This window comes from Gadus chalcogrammus, chromosome 18 (genome assembly GCF_026213295.1).
Source record: "Gadus chalcogrammus isolate NIFS_2021 chromosome 18, NIFS_Gcha_1.0, whole genome shotgun sequence".
NCBI lineage: Eukaryota > Metazoa > Chordata > Actinopteri > Gadiformes > Gadidae > Gadus > Gadus chalcogrammus.
This window is the reverse complement of record NC_079429.1, coordinates 5,371,778-5,395,445: the sequence shown is the minus strand read 5'-3', so window position 1 is coordinate 5,395,445 and position 23,668 is coordinate 5,371,778. Positions and strand designations below refer to the sequence as shown.

Below are 23,668 nucleotides of genomic sequence, written 5' to 3'. Positions count from 1 at the left end.
CCAGCTCTGACTCAGATTCAGCTCTGAGAGACTGAGCTGAATCTGACTCTCTCGGTCAGAGTCGGAGCTGAATCTGACTCTCTCGGTCAGAATCAGAGCTGGTGACCGAGAGCTGGTGACTATCATATGACGAGAGAGTCAGAGCTGAATCTGACTCTTTCGGACGGAGCTGGTGGTTTCCAAGCAGTGGTCCAGGTTTGTTTGTTCTGTCATGAAAGAGCTCCTCAGAGAACTGAGTCATCTCTTCCTAAAACGCTGTGAATTCTCCCAGGTGCAGCATCATCAGGTCATTATTTGAAAAGAGCTGCTTCATCTCAATGAGATCTCCTGAAAAAATAAAGGTGGAATTAAAAATAATGCTTATTTATCACATTCAGGATGTTATCCCTGACGAATCTGCCTTCCTCTCATCATCAATAATTGGTGTGATTCTATTACAGTCACTCAGGGACATGTCATGTAACAATCCTCGCTTAATATAATATAATAAGGACACCCTGTTGTTTTGTACCACAGCAAAAGACTTGGTTTGACACAACTCCAGTGACAACACAATTGTGTTCAGTGTGTCAAGTTTTTTTCGGATTTCAAGTGTTTATCTTGCACCACTCCGACCGGTAAAACTTGGTAGAAGTGTGCAAGATGCGTGCCACTGGGTGAGTATTAATAATTAAAGATGATTGACGCCCATGTGGATTTTTTGTCTACGGAAGTATGGGGAAAATAAAACCAAGTGTGGGAAGGACATGCCTCACTCTTGGAATAAGTTGGGCCTTGACAGCGTATTGAATTAGAAATCCAACTGAAGTTTTTAAAAGGGCACCGGGCACAGCCAGCGTAGTTCAATCGGCCATTTCGATTTTGCAGAACCCAATGGCCTTTTGAAACACGAACCTGTTAGGTGTGTGAGATTGGCCAAGTCATCAAAGTTTAAAACGAGACCTCCCTGCGTGTGGGACTGATTGCGTTTGCTCGCCCAAACTGTGCCAGACTCAGCACCATGTTTAGTCATCGAGAACAAAAAAAATATGCAGGCAGCTGGTATCTGCAGCCTGCAGGTGCCAGGAACAGACACCTCTTTAACGTATTTCGCTCATTTCCTAGTGAGACTGCTTGTCATCAGACTAACAATACAGGTGGTAACATAGCTGTTTATTCAATAAATAGGAGGACTCACACACGAGAGTAGCTGATGTGCCTGTATGCCTTAATTTGCACAGCTAATAGGTTACGTAAAGCAAAAATATTCATAAACCAATAACCCGCCACTGGCTAGTAAAAAAACTGTTTTCAGAGAGACTTTTCCCTACCTGGCCTGCTATAATTTCCTCAATCTTATGTTAATGAGACATATTTTTAACAGCAGTTCAAAGTATGTTTTTTTAATGCTTTTTTTTAGGGCATTTAAGAACACAATTTCTTACCTTTGTGTACACGCACCATGAAAGAAAATCGTGTTTTAATCATAAACAAAACGATTGATTTAAATTTTCTAGACTTCCATAACAAATTAGGGAATGCATTAGATCCAGCGTTATAAACAGATCTGTAAAAATATAAGAGAAAGAAGTACGAAGAGACGAGCCACTTTAACTTTCACCTCCATTTATTTCACACTCCCCCGGATGACCCCTTTGGCGGCAACAAGTGCTCTTGTACAAATCCCAGAGCGCTTGTGGGTAATGGAGTCCCTCAGAAAAGACCTGGATGCCGGTTCAAGTGGCGCGATCGCGCTGATGGCTGCATCTTCAGGAGGGAAGAGCTCTGGTTTCAGGAAACAGTGGCCCTCGAATCCAAACGACACATCGCATCGCTGCCCCCGTCATAAAAACGATTTCCGCAGGAAGCGATTTCTATTAAGCCCTCCCTTCCCGACAAATGAAGTAATTCAAGATATAAGAAATCGGTTAGGGAAAAGCTGAAAAAAACAACCTTCCTAGGACTAGTGGTTCTATGGTGTACAAAGACGGTACGAAAGAAGGTTTGGTGTACAAAAAGGAAGCGAAAAAGAACATCCCTTGAATCCTAGTAAAAAACAAAAAAGGCCGCCCCTGTACAAAAGACGCCTCAGCAGCCTAAAACCTGCTCCCCACGGCCTCCATCAGAAACCACAAAGCTCCCCAACTAAACAGCATCACATAATCCGCTTGGCATCCATACAATCAACCCCTCAACCAATCATGACCGAAGAAACCATATAGGAAACGCGATGGGTATCCGTTGGCTATGAAGAGGAACATTCAAGGCAGAGAACTCACACTGTGTCCTGTCTGGTCTCCTTTTCCTTTCCTCCTCGCCACTTCCTTCCTCCCTACCCTAATTAACCACTGCTCGCTTCTCTGTCATCTTTTATTCGCTCACTCATTTATTTCCCAATTTGCCTTCTCTTTGTACCCCTCCTCCCCCTTCCTCCCTCTCTCCTCCTCTTCTTTGTGCTTTAGGGCTGGACGGACTGGAGGAGGAGGAGGAAGAGGAGCAGCAGGCGGAGGAAGAGGAGGAAAGGCTAGCCATGACACGAGGAGGAAGAGGAGGACCAGTTGCAGACGATGGAGGAGGAGGAGGAGGAGAAGGAGGAGGAAGAGTGGGGCGGGGGCGGGTGTGCAAGGCGAGACCGGTGGTCGGGTCGTGGTCGTCATGGTGATGATGCTGCCGGCCGTCAGGGCAGTGCAGGGTCGGTGATGGCGTGGGCCGGGTCGCAGGTGAAGGAGACGGTGATGGCGAAGCGGGTCCCCCAGGTGACCTGCTCCACGCGATGCAGGTTCTCCGAGCCCGACGAGAAGAAGGAGACACGGCCTGAGGGGAGGAGGGGAGGAGGGGTGGAGGGGGGAGACGGGGGAGACAGGAGGGGAAGAGAAAAAACACTGCTGTTGAGTTCTCGAATCCACCAGAAAGGAGAAACTGTGAAGAGTCAAAATCGACTTTACAAAATACAGATTTATGTTTTTATATTTAAGAGAGACAGAGAGTCACAGATAAACATATTTCTACATAATATTTAAAACCACCGGCTAGGGGGAGTGGTGGACTGGACAAACTAGATAAGCTGCAGGCTGTTTCGGTAGAGGACAGTTTGGTCCAAAGCAGAACCAACCAGACCCATTGAGATCCTGGGAAACAACACCGTTTTTATTCCACCTTTAAAGAGGAACTTTCGGTTCTGTTTGCGTGTTTGCAACCAAAAACTCACAGCACAGAGGAAGCCAAGTTTAAAAGCTTGGATCTTTTGTGTAGAGAATAAATCACGTTTTTGTACCGTGGAGTAGATATCCCGTTATAAGAATGTGTATATAAAGCCTGGATTGTGCCCGAATTTGCTGCGTGTCGTTCCTCTCCGGATAACAACGCAATCATTATCCCCCCCGCACAACGTCAGGGGAAATCAGCAAAGCAGGAGATTAATGGAATCCGTGAAACACAAAGAGCGGGCTGGAGAGTCACGGAGAGGATCCGTCTGACGAACTGAAAACAACACGAGAAAGTCAACAGGCACGGGGAACAATGGCCAGCACGCAGCCCGGTTCCTCACAGATAATCCCTAACAAACGGGATTAAGGTTCGAAAATAACTGAATCAACTTCATTCACTTTTGATGGCTTCAGTGTTCAGTGTGAACATTCACGTTCAGTAGATTGGACAGAAGGCTCTCGCTCAGGCGTCGCATGTTGCACTAACCGTGAAGGTTTTTTTTCCTACTTTAAAATATTGTGCGACCCGCATTCTGAAATGATGACGAACGTATTTCTCATTGCGACATTGAAACCTGGCTAAAAAATGGTCAATCAACTGATAACTCAATACAAAATGTATGTGTGCAATATAGACCGAATTGATAACGTACCGCTCTCATATTAATGGGAACTGGGACCGATTTTGTATTTTGTAATTCAAAGTACTTGTTACCGACAGGTGAAAGTTGCCATGATCATAGTGCAGCAAATTTATTTATTTTCTAAATTAACTTCCTGGTAATGGTTAGAAACATGTCGAAAATGCCTCAATGAATAGAAGTGTCGGAAAAAGCATTGGGACTAATTTGGTACTATTCATAGCACTGAATTGAACTCATTTCAGTTGATGTCAGTTCCTACCGGAGCAATAGCGTTGTTATTTTCATGTGCAGACATTGTAACGCCTCAGTTCTGGCTTGTGATTCGAGGAATGGGAAGAACTCATCGTAGGCATGCGGGTCTGATCCACTTGGTTTAGCTGCAACTCAGTGTAGTCAGTCCTTTGTGTCGTTTGTCATTTCCTAACAATGTATATTTATTTTTTCTACTTTTCTGAATACCTGAAACAGCTGGAGGTTGTTCCAGTGAAATTAATAGATGAAAAAGTATGTGAATAAATACAGGAAGTTGTGACACAAAAAGACCCAGGATGTGCTTTCTCTCGCCCACGGCAGCACACAGATCAGCAATACATCGTCCATCGTCCAGACCATAAACCATAGAAATGAGAAGGTCCCTGTGGGGCAGAGACCACAAGAAGGACGGTTAACTCAGTCACCCTAATGGCGGGAGACACTCGAGCAGGTCAAAGACGTCAAGACAGTCCGTCCAGAAACCCTGGCCTTTACTAGGCCTCGATGACACACACACACACACACACACCTGCCCACACACACACACACCTGCCCTAACACAACACACACACACATACACCTGCGAGCGCACACACACACACACACACACAACTATTCAGATTATGATCACAACACGTCGTTGTGAGTAGAAACCTGTCAATCACCTGCCGTATGCTGTGCCCCCATTTTTAGGGAGTGTGTGTCTGTCTGTCTGTCTCTCTGTGCCTGAGTGTCTCTTTGTGTCTGTGCCTGTGCCTGTATGTTTATTTGTGTGCGTCTGTGTATCTCTGTCTCTCTGTTTGTGCGTGTGCGTGTCAAGATAGGAGCTGGTAACTGAGGCTGTTAAACGGAGGCGGCGGGGGCTGTGATGCCAGCTGCTTGATGTCACGCCTCAGCTCTCTGAACCAACGGAGTGCAGTTCCCCGTGACTCCATCCCTCGCAGAGCTATCTAACGCTAATGATCCCTGGAACATGCTGGCCCTCAGAGAGAGAGCGAGAGCGAGACGGAGACAGAGAGAGAGAGACAGCCATCAGAGAGGAACCCAAATGATGGGCTCACTCACTCAACTCAAATATTGAAATCCTGTTCAAACACGGCTGAGGAGGGCTGCCAGACGCACTTTGGAGATAAACGTGATCATTACAATGTGGCCGGCCGGGGCTGTCAGAGAGGACGGGACAGTGCCGCCGCCTCCCACGCCATCAGAACCATCTCTGGAATCAAAGGCTCCGTCCGGCCATTACCGACAAGGTAATGTAGTATGTGGAACAACCTGCATTGTGCCTTCCTCAGCCTGATGCTTCAAAGACTCGTGTGAGCGAGTCTTTCTTTGGTTCCACTTTGATGCTCGTATCTCTCTACTTCTTCTGCTTAGGTACGCGCGTGTGTTCCATGGATATTTTCTTCTCAAGACAGAAAAAACAGAAGAAGGCCGTCTCCTCGCATCCCAGAGGGAGCCCTGGCTCGGGCCGTTGTGGAGGATTGATGGGAGCGTTCGCCTTTGGCTGGAGGAATAGCGTTCCCCCTCTAGATGATCATCAAGTGAAAACTTAAGATTGATGTTGTGCTTTACGAGCCGACAAAAAGGGTAATCAGTAGGCGACATTCCTCAGTCTTGCGGACCGGGCTTTGTGGTGGGAGTAGGTCTCCGTTCGGAGGACCCTATCAGACGGGGTTCAGCTACAGTCACACTGCCTCTAGGTCGATCGTAATCAGATGGTAAACGGGGAGAAACTAATGCACGGCCACAAGGCGGTCAATGGAACTGCTCACCAGCTTCTGCAAAAGACTCGAGACTCACGTGTTCAGAGTTCACCTACACTCTGGATAGCCTCCCCACTTACCCTCCCCCCCCCCCCCCCCCCCCCCCCCCACACACACACACACACACACACACACACACACACACACACACACACACACACACACACACACACACACACACACACACACACACACACACACACACACACACACACACACACACACACGCACTTATTCTATATTGTACGCCCTGGCACTTAAAAATAGAACCGAGCATTGTGCAGCGTCTTATCCTAGCTGTCTTTGTTGTATACGGGGAATGGGATAACCTAGCCATCGTTAGTGCTTGCCACTTGGTTCTTTGAACATCCTTACTGTAACGCCAGCTATATATTGTTGTTTCTTTCTTCTGACAAATATTTGGATAAAAGCGTCGGCTAAATGCCCAGAATGTAAGTGTAAATGTGATGACATTTTGGCTTTAAATAAATCAGCGCTAAACATGGTTCCCTCCCTGCATCGCCCTCCTCTGCGTGGTTAAACAAACCGTTTCTAAACGGCTTCGCCCGAATATTACAAACGGCGTCCCGCGACGAGCCTTTTCAATTAAGGTCTTCTAATCCGTCTGCTCCGCGGGGTCCAGGATCAGCGCTTTACACGGGATTACGCCCTCTTTGTTTTCTGTAAGTGCACCAAAATAAGAGTGTATTTGATGAGCAAACTAATTAGGAGCCAAGTCTGTGCTTTGTCAAAGCAGCCCCCCATAGAGAGAGACACCAAGATGTCCTGATATTGCACTCTCGCCAGTAGATTCTGTTTAACGAAGCTCAAACGAAGAGCGAGTCAAAGGTTTATCTAAAATCATATCCATCGTCAGTCCTCAATAGAAAAGTTTTCTTGGCCGTACTCCTTCAGCGACGCACGAAAGGTTCAATCATTCACTCATCACAGAAAAACTGAGTCAACCCCTGTAGCTACAACTGTCTTGATCTGAACTGGCTTCACTTCAGGATGCCCCCAGAATATCAATCAATGCTGATTGAGTATTTCAGAGAACACGCGGGTACCCTGTCCTTGGTGCCATCCTTCAGAGAGGGTTGAATAGCCTGGGTCTCCAGTCACACTTCACAGGTCTTTGTCCTACTCAGCCTGCCTGCGGTCGTCTCTTCACCACCCAGATGCCCACTTGTGTTGAGCCGTGAAAATCGGACGGGCCTCGGCCACGAAGCAACAGATTTCCCAATATGGGTGCAGCATTAAGATGCGTTCACATCAAAAGCAAAGCGAATATTCCACTCGCGCGATTCAGCATCAAGCGGAATATGTGTTAAAGTTCAAATATTTTATCTTGAGCGAAAATGCTAATGAACCGAATTCGTATTCATTTTAATAATAAATAATGTAATTCCTAACATTATATAGCCTATCACTCAAATGTAATACATTAGTCTGCATTTGTCCCTCCCGCCCGCGAAAGTAATGGATAAAGAGTGCATATCGAGAAACCAATCGATCACTGACCAGAACTTGACAGCCCAACCGAATCATATTCTCCTCTGAGTAAAGACTTCTGTTCATCTTTTAACGTTGTCATTCAGTCCGTTTCATTGTGTATTTTAGGTAAATTGCTACTCCTTCCTCGTCTCCATCATCGTTTCTTATTTATTTACTCTCCGCTTGCTTCGTCTTGAATGTAAACTCCCGGCCCCCCGCTCTGATTGGTCCAAACATTTGTTGAAAAAGACCTACGAGAAGGTGAACTCAAATCAGGCGGTCTCCCCTTGGTCTAGAGTCCAACTAGGACAGCCAAGTGTTGTTAAGACTTAATCCACAACAAAAACAAGCTACTAAGGGAAGATGCATATTGTATCGCCAAAGCGTTTATAATTTTATTTCACAGTCGTTGTATTACTGTGTGATGATTGGACGTTGGTAATTGGTAAATGGATGAAGGTGATGAAGATGATGGCCAAAAATATTTCTGTCCCCAAATGACTAACAAAATAAATTGGCCTTCCCTATATATCAGAAATAATAAACGACTGAAACACAAATGAATGGAAACGATACAAACCAGTAGAAAAAGAGCTATAATTGATATGAAAGTAAATTAACCGATTGATCGATGACCCCGACGCTGATCCATCTACATGCGTCCAATTATAAAGATCTAACTGGACGTCGGTGACCAGGTTTCCACCGGGGGGCAAAATTCATTATCCTCGTCCTAAATAATGCATTCCTCCACCAGCTCTAAGGAGCGTCCAGGGAACACGGGCTGACCTGTGCGTGGTTCCACCGTCCGGTTCCCACTGGCGTCCATGAAGATGAACCGCCCGCCGCCGAAGTCAGAGCCGTAGTCCGACAGGTAGAGGAGGGAGGTGTAGTCGAAGGATCCATAGGTCACCTGGGGGGAAGGGACGGAGACAGAACTGGTTTAAAAGAGAAAGAGAAAGAGAAAGAAAGACGGACAGACGGACGGACAGACAGACAGACAGATTTCAGCACCAATGAGGAAATGTCATTAGGCTTCCTAATGGTTTCAATGGGGAAACGTCTCTAATAAATAAAGGTGTGCATAGGAGAGGAGAGCTGAACGAGCCAGGGGAACAGACGACACTAAGCGCCTCAGCCGGACACATGATCCAGACAGCCGAGGTGCATCGATTAGCCCAATCAGGAGCTTGATGAGCACCCAGGAGGAACACAACGTCTGAGGGTGGGGGAGCGCACACACAGACACACACACACAGAGAGAGCGAGACACACACACAGAAACAGAGAGACAGACACACACACACACACACACACACACACACACACACACACACACACACACACACACACACACACACACACACACACACACACACACACACACACACACACACACACACACACACACAAACACAAACAGAGAGAGAGACACACACACACACACACACACACAGAAATAGAGGCACACACAGAGAGAGAGAGAGAGACACACACACACACACAGAAACAGAGAGACACACAAACAGAGAGGGAGACACACAGAAATAGAGAGGGAGAGAGACACACACACAGACACACACAAATCGAGAGAGACACACACAGAAATAGAGAGAGACTAGCACACACACAAAAACAGAGACACGCACACAGAAACACAAAGAAATAGAGACTCGAACACACACACACACACACACACACACACACACACACACACACACACACACACACACACACACACACACACACACACACACACACACACACACACACACACACACACACACACACACACACACAAAGAGACTCGCAGGCAAACACACAAAAACAGAGAGAGACACATACAGAAACAGAGAGACAAACACAGACAGATACAGAGACACACACTGGTTAGTCGTTGTGTGATGAGGAGCCAGGGGGTGAATTGGAAAGTGGACCGGAGCGCCTTGGCAGGAACAAGGACTCCCCGATATGAAGAAAGGTTGGAAGGTCTGAACGCCGGCCTCAGAGTGAGAGAGCGAACCCACAGTCCTTCAGAACTGCAGTTCGGGTGTCGATTGGTTTGGCCCAGGGTTCATGCAATGGTCTGCGGTTCTGTTGTAACAAAACGTCTCCTTGATTTTGGTGGAGACACAGAGAAAGTTGGATCTGGTTTTCCTGCCTGTACTTTGGGTTCAACATCACACACACAGCAGTACTGAGGTCTGATCGGAGCCGTGAGCTCATTGTTTCACCAACTGTTCACGTGAGGTCCAACAGCAACGAAAAAAGAATAATAAAACGCATTTAGCAGACGCTTTCATCCTAAAGGCCGATTTAGGGTCGTTTTAGACGCAGAGAGGTAAGCACGTAATTTACACAAGGGACTTGTTTTAGACAAGTTTTGATTTACGGTTCCTTTAAGGTTCCTTAAGGATTGCGCGTGTTGCAAGGGGATTCTCCGCCAGAACAGTAGGGGGAGCAACGAACGAATCTGTGGGCGTGGAAGTGGAAATCGCTGGCTTGTTTATATTTATAATTATCATAATTTGTTCTTGTGTTTTCTTCTTCTCCTTCTTCAAAATTCTTCATTCGCTTCCGTCACAGCCTTTTAAAAATGGCGCTATTATGCTGTAAAACCGGAAATGTGAGACTCCTGAAAGGATGTGGTTAGCTGGCCAATCACAGTCTTTGCGAGCTGCGTAGGGCCGTAGTGTTTTAGTGGCATAGTCAGGAATTTTGGCCGACGCACTAAAGCACGTAAGGGGGGATATTTTACCGCGCAATGTATCTTACGTGCTTACGCGTTACGTCTAAAACAGAGCATATATCGGCCTTTAGTACATTTGTCAGAAGAAAGAGAAACAACAACATGTCGGCACAGTAAGGATGTTCATAGAACCAAGTGCCAAGCACTAACAATCACTAGGTTAACCCATTCCCCGTAGACAACACAGCTAGGAGAAGATGTTTCCCTTTTTAGGACAATAAAGTTAAACTGAACTGAACTGAACTACACGATGCTCCGTACTATTTTTAAGTGCAAGGACACACAGCAAACATAAGTGAGTAAGAGTCTAGAGTCTGAGTCACCATCCATGAGGTAACTCAGAGTCTGACCTCTGAGTCACCATCCATGAGGTCAATAACTGCCCCCCCCCCCCAAAACCCCTCCCTCCTCCACCCTCGGTCCAGCGGGCCGGCGATAAGCTCCGTCGCGGAGACAATGACGTCGTGATGGATGAGCGGGGGAATATGCCGCTAAAGACGTCTGAAGGAATTTGCATTTAAATTACGAGGAGAGCAATTAGACCGGCCAAACTGAGGTGCGTGTTTGGGGGGGCTTTTTGAATTCCAATCTCAGCAGCTGTCAGGACGACGGGGAGCAGAGGGTAAGGGGGGGAGGGGGGGGGGGGGAGAGACGCCTCTGCCTGCGGACAGCACCTAGCTCTCGCCCTCCCTCTCTCGTCTAACTTTCTCCATCTCTCCATCCTCATTAACGCTCTCATCCCTCCATCTCTAACCATCCCGCTCAAAGTGTATGTCAGCATCTCTCTCCATGGCTCTATAGCCCTCTTTATTGTCGAAACCCCTCTCTCTCTCTCTCTCTCACCATCCCTCCATCCTCCTCAACACTCTGATCCCTCCATCTCTCTCCATTCCCTCTCAAGCTGTAGATCTGCCTCTCTCTCTCTCCATGGCTCTATAGCCCTCTTTCTTCATCTCACCTTCTCAGCCTCTCTCAGTCTCTCCTCCCCCTCTCCAAGTCAATTAAAAAATGCTTATTGTAACTTTATTGACGTGGGAGATCTGCCAACTTTCACACTGCCATAGGATAATAACTGAAAAGGACAAATAATAATGTTACCATAGTAAAATATAAATGTAAAATGTATAAAAATATGAATTATAAAACTCCCTACCCTATTGGTAAACGTCTACATACCAAAATATGTCATTAGGTAATGATGTACATCCAATGTCTCAGAACAACGTACATCGTCTCAGTTTAGCCTGCAGTTTGTGTTGCGTTTGCTGCCCTTTCCCCGTCCCCAAAGGTCAGCGATGATTGCACATCAGACAGGCCGTTTGTTTCTATCTGGAGCGCCCGCCCACTCTCTGATGGTCCGTGTAATCCGGGGGCAGCGCGTGTCCATGTCTCCGTTTAGCAGCGGGAGGTTAAACATAGTGCCACTGTTTCTGCTGGTTCGGCGATCGTTGGCTCGTTGGGGCAGTGCCAAACCGGCCTCTGACGGATCGCTTCTATTCAACCTTCTGCTGGCAAACGTGGACGGCGGTTTTAATTGCGGGGGGGGGGGGGGGGAGGTCAGGAAGAGGAAAAGCTCCACTCTCTGCTGGCTGTGGCTGGTACCTTGTGGGAAGATGCGTATTGTATCATATTTGTTATGAATGACACGATAAGATTAGATACTTGAACGTCCCCGTAGGGAACCGTGTCCTTGAACCCATACTGAAGTCTCACAGAAAATAAAATTATTCAAACAGCACAGGTCAGATTCATCAAGACCTCAACAACACGAATCTTGACATGTACCTGTTTCCGTGTTCGAATGACGTTCGAAATTCGAATGACGTTTGATTCCTTGAAGATATTTAACTGATGGCCATTTCAACTTTTAAGTTCAAGTATTTTTGCACTCATGGTCATGCGTGTAGCTTTGTTGTTTGTTGTAGGGGTTTGTTGTAGTGTTCCACTGCAAGGCTAACCGCTGAAATATGCGCGTGGGCTTTAAAGGCTCACTGACTTCACAACACCCACGGCCTCTGCATCGCCCTCAATCCAATTCCATTCAGAAGCTCAACGACAACGCAGACAATGCAGGAGGAATGGCCTTGCGGCGTATCTGCTGTAAACAACACCTGAACAGTTGGAGATACAACCGATAACTCAATACATAGAAAGACGTGCAGGCGCGTTCCTACTGCAGTGCATTATGCATGGGATTGCTCTGAACTGTGAGGCTGGTGTTGGTTTAGTGTCCGCATTGCAGTGTTCAGAGGCTGTCTTCAGAATGAGATGTTGGGTTGGATAGGTTACTTGAGGAGGGCTCCTTCCATCTGGGGGGGTTTGACAGTCTGAGGGGTTGTTTTGCTATCTCAGCCTCGCGGTTGAGCGCTGATCTGTGTCGGGGGGGGGGGGAATGCGATGACGAGGCAAGGGCTGAATCTGATAGGGAGTGGAGACGCCGGCTGGGAGCGCACTGACAACCACGGGGCTTCGGCCTGTGAGGGACTAATCTGCAGCGCTACGGCCGAGAGACAGAGTGAGCCCGGTGCCTCTTCCACGGAGTCCCCCGTGGGAATCCACCGGGCGGCGTGGGCGGAGCCTGGGAGCGGCTCGCCCAGCTGAGGGAGCGGTAATCAGGGCTTAATTGTTGACTAGTCATGAGTGTGTTTGTGGGGGGGGTTCGGTAAGTGGGGGTGTGGTCACTGGGGGCTGATTGGACGAGTGAGGGGGGGGAGGGGGGGGGGGGCAGAGCAGGTGTTGTCTGTGTGCTAATCACCCGACTGCTCTTCAAAGCACGACGGCCGCTTGAGCCGCTGGGACAGGAGGGGAACCGAGAGAACCGAGGGGGAACCGAGAGAACCGAGAGAACTGAGGGGGAACAGAGGGAGAATGGAGGCGGAAGAGAGGGGGAACAGAGAGGGAACCGAGAGGGACAGAGAGAGAACCAAGGGAGAACCGAGGGAGAGTTGAGAGAGACAGAGGGGAACCGAGGGAGAACTGAGAGAACATAGGGGGAACCGAGAGAACAGTGGGGGAACCGAGAGAACAGAGGGGGAACCGAGAGAACCGAGAGAGGACGGGAGAGGACCGAGAGAGGACCGAGGGAGAACCGAGAGAACAGAGGGGGAACCGAGAGAACAGAGGGGGAACCGAGAGAACCGAGAGAGGACGGGAGAGGACCGAGAGAGGACCGAAGGGGAACCGAGAGAGAAGTAGAAGAAAGGAAGGAAAGGAGGGAAAGTAAGCTGTAAGAGCTGATACCAAGATTTTTACTTTCGGCACCCACAGGATGTTCAGCGAGGGAAATAGACATTCTATTCAAGTTCAAGACATTTTTATCAATAAAAAAAACTTTGACTGTGACCGACTGTGACTCAGATACTGGGCGGGCAGAAGGGGGGCCCTCAAGGACGTTCACCTGCCGTAACTATTTCTTTATTTCAAGGCTAGCCCCTTGAGAAGCACCATCTCATTTTCGAGGGGGTCCTTACATATAATGACAAACATAAAAAAAGTAAATACTAAACATAATACCACACATATAAGCACAAGGACACAGACACAGACACACCCATGCATACTCAACAATACTCCAACAACACTCCCCAAAGCTTTTTAAAGGCTCTCTGGCGTCACAACAGCCACCGTCTCTGCATCGCCCTCAATCCAAATACCTTCCATTCCAAATACTGAACGACAACACAGACAATGCAGGTGGAATTGCCTTGCGGCACAAAACAAAACCAGCTCAAAACAAAACAGTGGGAGATACAACCGACAACTCAATCCATAGAAAGTGTGTAAGCAAGTGGACATTTCCATAAAATCTTTCGAATCATTTCCACCACATCGATTCCCAGACCTATGAATCCAGCGCTGCCTCCCACAGCTCCCTGCCACCTGTCGCCGGCACCCTGGTGGGAGAGCCTCAGACGCCCACCATCACACCGCCGCTACATTCCTCCAGCGGACACCAGCTCCTCACACTCTACTGCAGGGGAGCACGACCGACCCAATCCAAGTTAATGATCGGGCTATAATTAGATCACGTTGGCTATGTAATCGCTGACTACAGGGGACATTTCATAGCGGTTGGTGGAAACCGTGACATTTTAGCGTCCTTTGTTATTTTTTTGTCGCCACTGGTTTTTGGCCGCACCAACACTAAACTTTGAGGTCAAGTAGGGGGCCACAAAATATCAGCCCACGGGCCTTAATTGGCCCCCGGACCGCGAGTTTGAGACCCCTGCTCTAGTGGGCGGCAGTAGCTCAGGAGGTAGAGCGGGTTGGCTGGTAACCTGAAGGTTGCTGGTTCAATCCCCGGCTCCTCCTAGCTGAGTGTCGAGGTGTCCTTGAGCAAGGCACCTAACCCTGACTGTTAGCTCCCGACGAGCTGGCTGTCACCTTGCATGGTTGACTCCGCCGTCGGTGTGTGAATGTGTGTGTGAATGGTGAATGTGAGGCAACATTGTAAAGCGCTTTGGGTGGCCGATGGTCAGAAAAGCGCTATATAAATGCAGTACATTTACATTTACATTTGTAATTTTAACCCAAATTTTCCGTCTGGGGTCGATAAGTTTCTTAATTTGTAGACTGTAACTAACTTATTGTAAAGAAATTCATTGTGATCATGTTTTATTGCTAAAAGGCCGTCATATGGCAACGGATTATCTGCAAACACACATAAATGATCGTCCATTACCAACTTTAAAAAATCAATTAGGAGAATCTGATATTCATCAAGTTTCAGAAAGTTGTACTGCATTACTATTCTATGGATGTCTGGTTCGTTCAATATCTTGCATTTCCAAAAAAAATGTAATCACGTCCGTCTCCAGCTTTCTTGTACGAATACATTAAGATTAAGATTAAATCTTCGAAGTTAAAAGTGAAATTAAGTATTGATGAAGGAGCAGCAACGAGAAGCTGGTGCCCAGATGACCCTAAAGTCGTCCGAACTGACAGCTAAGTTGATGAGACACACTGCCAACTAGACCACTGGGCTGATCACACGCTGCACTGGCTACTGGCTACTTACTACTGGTGATGGCTCGAATCCCAGTCGAGCCACTGAACGGTACTCTCCTATTGTGCTGGGAATGGCCACGTTCAAACTGCCCGTCCGGCCTGACCACTACGCTCTATGAACGCCAAACAGCCTGCTACACACTGAACCCCCCCCCCCCCCCCCCCCCCCCAAACTCCTCTGTCTGGACTGCATCCTGGCAGGTGAAAATTTAATAAGGAAGAGAATAGTCTTGTTTCTATAAATGAGGGTTTAAAGTGGTCTCCTTATTTAATGACTTTCATCTCGTCGAGTCATTCTTATTGGCTTGCATCTTCCTGGTTGAATGAGCAAAGTGTTGGTTTAACAAATGCAAATAACCGTCAGGTCCGTGGTTCAGTCCCTGACGTCGGCAGCCAAGCCGTGTTTTTCACTGATCCATTTCACAGCCCAGACAGAGTAATGAGAAATGTATCGCATCGTTATTTCAAGAGGAATGGGTTCCTAGTGAATTCGATTTGTTTTCTTTAAAGTAGAAATAAAGTAGAAATGTCTCAATACATGCCTGCTGTAAGGATTAGTGTGGTGTGTCTGCAGAATTTCTTGTTTTGACAGGCAGATTATTTTTCGCAGTGTACCACAGACTTGCGACATTAGCCTTTGTAGTGGATGCAGACATCGGTGACGTGACTATGTGCTGCTGACAGTCCAAGGACAGTTTGTTTTTTCTCTGCTGTGGATGTCAGCTTTAAAGCGAGGGTAAGCGATGTGGAGAAACCAGCCAAAGTAAGATCGACTCTGAGAGTAACCAACATTGAAAAACCAAAACCAACACACATCTCGCCTTGTGGAAGAGTCACAGGTAGAGTGCGCAGGAAGCCGGCAAGGTAGGTAGACAGACAGGCAGACCATCCAATCAGCTCATTCTGGCCGAATTAAGCGATAGGACCGGCTTGTAACAAGGCTTCAACGGTCACAGACACCGGATCTGTTCCATTATATTGTCAGAGCTTCTGATTTATGGATTTCTGTCGGGATGTAAAGGGAACATCAAGAAACAGGACAAAAAATGCCTCAAAAATAAATGGCCTCCTCTAGCTTTAACCGCCCTGGGAGGAACCTCCCACTCGGTTATTCTGATGATGATCAGCGTTCGGTTCTCATTTCCACCCGCCCTCGAGCCCATCTGGTCTTAAGGTTAAACACAGGGCTGTGTGTGTGTGTGTGTGTGTGAGAGGGAGAGTCGGATTGTGTATGAGGCGGATGCACAATGTGTGCATGCAGTGGAGTGAGTGTCCGTGCGTGTGCGTGCGCGCGTCTGCGTCTGTGTGTGCGCGCGCGTCACCTTGTCGATGTGCGGGTGCCAGTACTCGTCGTGCTGCGTCTGGGCGACCGTGCTGTTGATCCGGGAGAAGAAGGTGGGCTTGGTGAGGAACATGAGCGCCGGGTCCAGACCGAACGTCTCCGCCACCACTGCCTGGATGCGGGCGCGCACGTCGCTGCGCAAAACACGCGACAAACCCAGACATTATCATTTACATTAAGGCCCTCAACAGCTAGCAGACGCTTAATCCAAAGTGACTTACAATAAGTACATTAATCAGATGAAAGAGAAACAATTTATCTCTGTCGGTACAGTAAGGATGTTTATAGAACCAAGTGCCAAGCTCTAAAAGTCCCTAGGTTAACCCATTCCCCGTATACAACAAAGACAGCTAGGGTAAGACGCTACACAATCCCTTTTTTTAAGTGCCCGGTCATACAACATACAGTTAGTTCGTAAGAGGGCTCTGGGAGGGGGGGGGTACATCATCTACTAGGTGAACTCTGGACAAAGTGACTCTTGAGTATTTTTGGCAGAAGCTGGTAGGTGCACGTATACGTATACACACACACACTAGAACTTCAAAAAGCACTTAAGCTAGTTATATAGCAGAGTACAGTCGTGTGCACTTCTTGGCACACACACACACACACACACACACACACACACACACACACACACACACACACACACACACACACACACACACACACACACACACACACACACACACTCTAAAATAGAGCTATAATGTAAAAAATAGGAATATTCCGACCAGCTGTTAGAAAGCTATGCAATTAGTGTGGTAACCTTTCCTTTGAATTTCAGATGGCATATAGTCTGGCTGAACGGAAGTGGACAGCGTCTATTGCCTAGCGTCGGATTTGGCCGCGACTCCTCCCCTTCCGATTGCTCCCCCTCAAACTCGGAAACTAGGCAGTATGGCGAGTTTTGAAGAGGACTTTGACGGCGCTGTAAAGTTGGCATGTTTGGCTCTTTCCGTCGAAAATTGCAAAGAACTGCAAAAGATTTGCCTACAGCATTTTGCTGAGGAAGAAAGATGTTCTATTTTGCATGGACACCGCTGCTGCTTCCCGGGCTTAGCCCCGCCCTAGACGATTGTGATTGGTTTAAAGAAATAAAAACAGGCCCGCCCAGTTTCCCCACGGATAGACGGCTCGAGGTAGCGTGGCTCCAGACCATTCTACTTGATGTAGTTTGGTCTGGCTTTGCAAGACTAGATGGCATATAAAGGCGCCCCTTGTTTAAGTAATGTTGGAACTTCAGAAAAGGCGTGAATGGTTCTGAGAAGGAAGCTGGAGGTTCACCTGTAGAGCTGGAAGTCCTCCTGGGTGAACACCTCGCCGATCTGCTCGCCAAAGTACCTGAGAACCCCAACAAGGACACACACACACACACACACACCAGAGAAAACTTAAGTTCCGTCAGCCGCCCGCCTCAGTATTCTGAACACGATGCATAATTACCCAACAGGCCACCAGTTGGTGAGCAGGCAAGCACAATATGGCGGACGAAGTGTCATAGTTCGATGAGTGACATATACAGTGTGGTAGTGTCCCCAGCAGGGGGCACTGAGGGAACCGGCACGCTCAGCTGGTCTCTGGAGAGTCAGTTTTGGTTTTGACCCAGAAGTGACTCAAGGGTAAGGAAAGGAGTTGATGAGAAGCGGAGCGGAGTGGAAAGGAGTTGAAGAGGAGAGGACAGAAGAGGAGAGGAGAGGAGAGGAGAGGAGAGGAGAGAGGAGAGAGAAGAGAGAAGGGAGAAGGGAGGAGAGGAGAGGAGAGGAGAGGAGAGGAGAGGAGAGGAGAGGAGAGGAGAGTAGGAGAAAAAAGAGAAGAGGTGAAGGGAGGAGAGGAAAAGAGGAGGGGAATTGATAAGAGAGGACAGGACTGGAGGGAAAGAGGAGAGAGGAGAGGAGAGGAGAGGAGAGAGGGGAGAGGAGAGGAGAGAGGGGAGAGGAGAGGAGAAAAGAGGACGGGGGGCATATGATCCGGTCACTGGCGAGAGACCGTAGCTCCCAAGGCCGGACAAATATGATGCATAACTTCTATATGAAAAATGTGCCTATTTGTGTGGGTATGCATCAGTGCAGAGTGTACAATCTATACAATTGTGCCTGTGAGTGGGAAGAGCGATAAATCCATTTAGTGCAGAGTGGAAGCTAAACAAAGATGATGTAACAACGAGGAAGAAGAGAAGCATATCGATGACTATATGCTCTGTAAGGTGACCTTGGGTGTCTTGAAAGGCGCCTCTAAATTAAATGTATTATTATTATTATTAAGTTTGCAACATGCCCACCTACAGTGTATACAATAAGGGGAAGAGTGTCTATGTGTGCGTGCGTGCGCGAGTGCGTGCGTGCATGCGTGCGTGGCTCACCTATAGATATTAACAAACTGCTTGCCCATTGACAAGGCCCCAGAGTGCAAGTCGAGGATGGAGGCCTGAGTGGACCAAAAAATAGGTCATAAACAACAAACATTCAACAAATAAACACCCTCAATTAAATAGCAAATAGCAATACAAATGTTGAATACGCTGACTGCCACAAAACACCACGTACAGGATGACCTTTCCAACACCCTTTGCTTGTTATTGCATGTTGAGTGCTAGGCCAGACACCTCTAAATGTAATCCTTAGTTCGAGTTGGGCCCTCTCTCTCAAGCCTAGCAACCTCACGGACCATAAACAACACTTTAATTGGCTGTGGTCCGAACATACCGGGAGCCACAGCGCGAGAAGGCAGAGCGCAACACGGCTCATCTATGGGGTAAACTAAGCGGAGCCGGATGCTCGTTGAACAAGCCTGCCACCTAGGGGCAGGACAATGCTACTACAGGTAGAAGTGTAGTATACACTCACACTCACTGATGCATATACAAATTAAATCTATTCCTCCAATTTCTAGCTGAGAAAAACACAGAATGACTATCTTTTCAGGGATTCATTTCCTATAGCCTATTGTGATGTATTGACCTTACTCAGGCATCCATTCAACCAAGTCTTAGGATAAGTTTTCTTAGTGTATTATCATTAATACTTTTATGATGATTTTATACTTACTCCTCCCTCTGAGCCGGCCAGAGACAGCCCTCTCTCTGCCAGCCTGGGGTGCAGAAACAAGAGGGAAACAAACATAAATACAGCTGCAAGAAACGATAACTGGGTCCACCTTTGGGTGACCATGGCATAATGCCAAATATCATAGATTGATGATACCATTTTTAAACATCTACAACCTGTCTTCGGTATTTCATGAAATTTCTGACTCAATGTTTGGTTGTGGTCAGAATTTAACCACCAACACACATGACCTTTGTCTACAGCTTGACTACAGGAAGTTATCATGACCAGTGAAGATCTGGCCATGTTTTGAGGAGGAGGAGTCATTCAAACTTGTTGTAAATAATGAGCTTGGCAAATATCGTAAAATGGCATAGGTGTGTCATAAAATCAGGTTTGCCAAATCATCATCAGACATGTCTCTACGAGAAAGAGTTTCAACGTTTCATCACATTTCTGCAATAATCCTCGGTCTAACCGGACTGGAACCGCGACCCCAGGGTCATGTTCCTCACTCTCCTACTGCATCACATGGACATGGAAATCTCGGAGGGCAGATGAGAGAACATTTTGAGAAGGAGCAGTATTAGATATATGGCGGGACATGTTAAGCTTGGAAGGGAGGCTAGAATGGCATTGGTCGGCCTTAAAACTGGTTTAACAGAAGTAAACGTAACAAAATAATCAACCACCATGTTCCTAAAGTAAACAATGGCAAAACCACCGGTCCAAAACAGACTTGAGAGAATTAATGCGTGTACCCCTTTAAGGCCGGGCCAGCATTGGAGAGAGGCCACGGTTCAGACGGGCAAACTGCATCCACTTTGTTATTTGAGATATAGGCTTGTAATTTTGCACTATGCTACCAAACGGCGCCCGCTACGGGAGCACAGCGTTTACCTCCTGAGCATCTGCGCCTCCTCTCTCGTTACCACGGCGTCCGTGACGGCCCGCCCACACTTCAACGGGGTGCAACCTGGGAAAAACAGGGACAAGAGCTTAGCAGAAATCACAAGACTGGAGGCACTGCAGGGAGTCAACGGTGTCTGGCTGATATCAGCCAAAGGAAGGGGGGGGCTATGCAGACACTAGATGAACTCTGAACAAGTCCGTCTTTTAATCCTACTAGCGTCCTCTCTGCATGCAACTGTTGATTATATGACATCAACCACTGGGCGGTCATCATGAAGTAAAAATAAATGCATTCAATATCCTCGATTTTTTTGTCCAGGGTTGATGAAGTACCTTCTTACATCTGATGCTTTGCTGTAATCGTGTCATCCAAAGAGCCGAGACATTAGGATAACCATTCATAGCAACAACAGCAGGGGACCTTGGAGCAGATATGACCAGGATTAAAGTGTATTAGCGGGCTTCACAGAGGGCCCCGAGCACAGAGTGAAGGGAGCGATAGAGAAGGGGAGGAAAAGGCTAAAGAAAGTCAATGGAGTCCAGTGGAGGTCAGCCAAGAGGGGCAAAGCATTCTGGGCCGCCTGCCAGTCCCAGAAAGTGATCGTTGCTCGGACTAATGCAGGAGGACCCAACGTTCTAACCTTCAGAACAGACTCACCGTCACACAAGGAAGATTAAATATTTATCAGATGTGGAATACTCAAATGGATAATTTTTTTTAAGGCTTTCAGTCTTTGAAATCGATTACTGTTTATGTCTATTTTTTTCTTATTGCAGATGACGTGCAGTTCTGTGTTCTGAATATCAATTAATTACACTGAACCTTAATTCCCACCTGCACCATGAAATCCTCCTCAGTGCAGCCATCACTTTAGTTCAACACTTGAGTTTCTCATTTATTCCCCAAAGAACAATCACTTTAGAGAGAAAAACGGACGGTTTTGGTGAATGGATTTTCTTCTTTAGAGGGGCTCACCGTTTTAATTAATTTTTAACCTAAAAAGTGATAGCTGGCTGCAATGGAAAGTGAAGCACTTTGAATAACTTTTTTCCTTGGTTAGTAATTCACCAGGCAACTGGCAAACCATTCTCTTCTATCGCTTCTATGGTCCGAAGCTAAACTACACAGACGTGTTTCAATCTGAAAGGGAATATAGAGGAGGAGGAGGAGGAAGAGGGGAATGCATTTTATATTTGATGTTGGTGGCAGTGTTAGGGGAAATCCAGCAGAATCGTGGCCAATATGGCCTCGTCTCAAATGAGCAGCTGCTGCATTCGGAATGCATATTGAAATTGCTTCATCTAACATCTGAAGAGCTGTGTGTGTGTGTGTGTGTGTGTGTGTGTGTGTGTGTGTGTGTGTGTGTGTGTGTGTGTGTGTGTGTGTGTGTGTGTGTGTGTGTGTGTGTGTGTGTGTGTGTGTGTGTGTGTGTGTGTGTGTGTGCGTGCGTGCAGAATGACATGGACCAGGATACGGCTTATCAAATCTGAGTGCCTCACCCCCCCCCCAGGACCATGCGTACAGCAGCCCTGCAACAAAGTACTGCAGTGCACTGCCACACATTCAGCCACCTGCTTAACCTTGACAGCGACCTCCCTGCTCACATGTCACCTGCTTGCAACTTTGTATTTATTATACTACTATTCCACACACACACACACACACACACACACACACACACACACACACACACACACACACACACACACACACACACACACACACACACACACACACACACACTAAATTAATGTTGTCTAAACTACAGTAACTAAATCTCCATTATGTAGTGGTCAAAACCCTGTCATGACAACCAGCTCAGAGGATGAACCCCACTCCACTCTGACCAGCGTTTTATTTGCCCACTTGTGCGGCCACATCACCTCCAGCCACACAGACAGATGGAACCAAACCAAATAACACACAGCATCCCGCTGAACCGAACACAGACAGGTTGAACCAAACCAAAGAACAACCAGCAGCTGAACTGAACACAGACAGGTTGAACCAAACCAAAGAACAAACAGCGGCTGAACTGAACACAGACAGGTTGAACCAAACCAAAGAACAAACAGCGGCTGAACTGAACACACAGTAAAGCTCTTATACATACTGTAAATCAGCCTTCCTAATCAGCAGCGTTTACACAGCAGCGGCGGGACTGAGTGAGTGAGTGAGTAAAGGAGTGAAGGAGTGAGTGAAGGAGTGAAGGAGCGAGTGAAGGAGTGAGTGAGTGAGTGAGTGACTGAAGGGGTGAGTAAAGGAGTGAGTGAAGGGGTGGGTGAAAGAGTGAGTGAGTGAAGAAGTGAGTGCGTGAAGGAGTGAGTGAAAAATTAGTGAGTGAGTGATTGAATGAAAAAGTAAACAAGTGAAGGAGTGAGTGAGTAAAGGAGTGAGTGAGTGAGTGAGTGTGCAAGCGTTTCTCTCCATGTGTGACCCCCACCTGGGTAGCGCTGGTGGTTGTCGTAGTCTTCAGAGCACGGGACACTGAACACACGGGGCTCTGGGGCCACCAGCTCGCCCTTCCCGGCCAGGGTCTCTGTGATCTCGGCGTCCCTGCTGGCCAGGACCAGCCAGGCTGCGGCCGCGCACACCACCAGACCCGCCAGCAGAACCAGCAGGGGCACACGGGACCCCCTCCATGCAGACGCCTGCCTCAGAGCATTGCCCCTGGGGGGGGGGGGGAGAGAGAGGAGAAAGTTGGAGAGGTGGGAGTCTGCTAGGAATGGAGAGGGATAACTGATGGATGGATGTTACTTTGGTGTTAGGATACGTCAGCAGTTGCTTTGACCATACATCCAGTCAGGCAGGCAGGCAGGCAGACACACGCACGCCCCTAGTTTCCCAGCATGGATTTCATTCATTCATTCATTCATTTCGTTCGTTCGTTAATTTAAAGAATTTTTATGGTTTGGCACGGACTCAATTCATTAGTGTTCCGTCACCGTGTAGGCAATACATCAATAACACAGAACAGCTTGAACTCCTTGGAACCATGAGCGCGTCCAGGGCGTCTGCAGCTGGCCAGGCGACACATCCGTATGCTGCCCTCATAAAATCACTTGCCTCTTGATCTTCTTCTCAATCCCGTTGGCGTCTGGGGCTTTGGGGTTGCTTCGCCGCTGTATGGTCATCGTACCTTAGAGACGTGTGAAGCATATGCACCCCATGGATGTGTTCAAAGAGCATGCACAGAGAAACACCTACTCCTAGTCCTACCCTACTTCCTGAGTGCCGCGTAGAAGCAGCTCTGATTGGCTCCTCGGAAC

The 23,668-nt window shown here is 47.6% G+C and overlaps 1 protein-coding gene across 1 annotated transcript; it reads right to left on the bottom strand.

Annotated features, from left to right (window-relative positions):
• Positions 1–1,494: 1,494 nt before the first annotated feature.
• On the bottom strand, positions 1,495–23,622 carry uts2r2 (urotensin-2 receptor 2). Its single transcript, XM_056577449.1, has 9 exons — positions 23,466–23,622; positions 22,843–23,069; positions 20,387–20,462; positions 19,487–19,529; positions 18,802–18,866; positions 17,727–17,783; positions 16,420–16,573; positions 8,131–8,254; positions 1,495–2,793 (listed from the first exon to the last, which is right to left on the bottom strand). The coding sequence occupies exons 1-9, from the start codon at positions 23,531–23,533 to the stop codon at positions 2,657–2,659; spliced, it is 951 nt and encodes a 316-aa protein (XP_056433424.1). The 5' UTR covers positions 23,534–23,622; the 3' UTR covers positions 1,495–2,656.
• Positions 23,623–23,668: the final 46 nt, after the last annotated feature.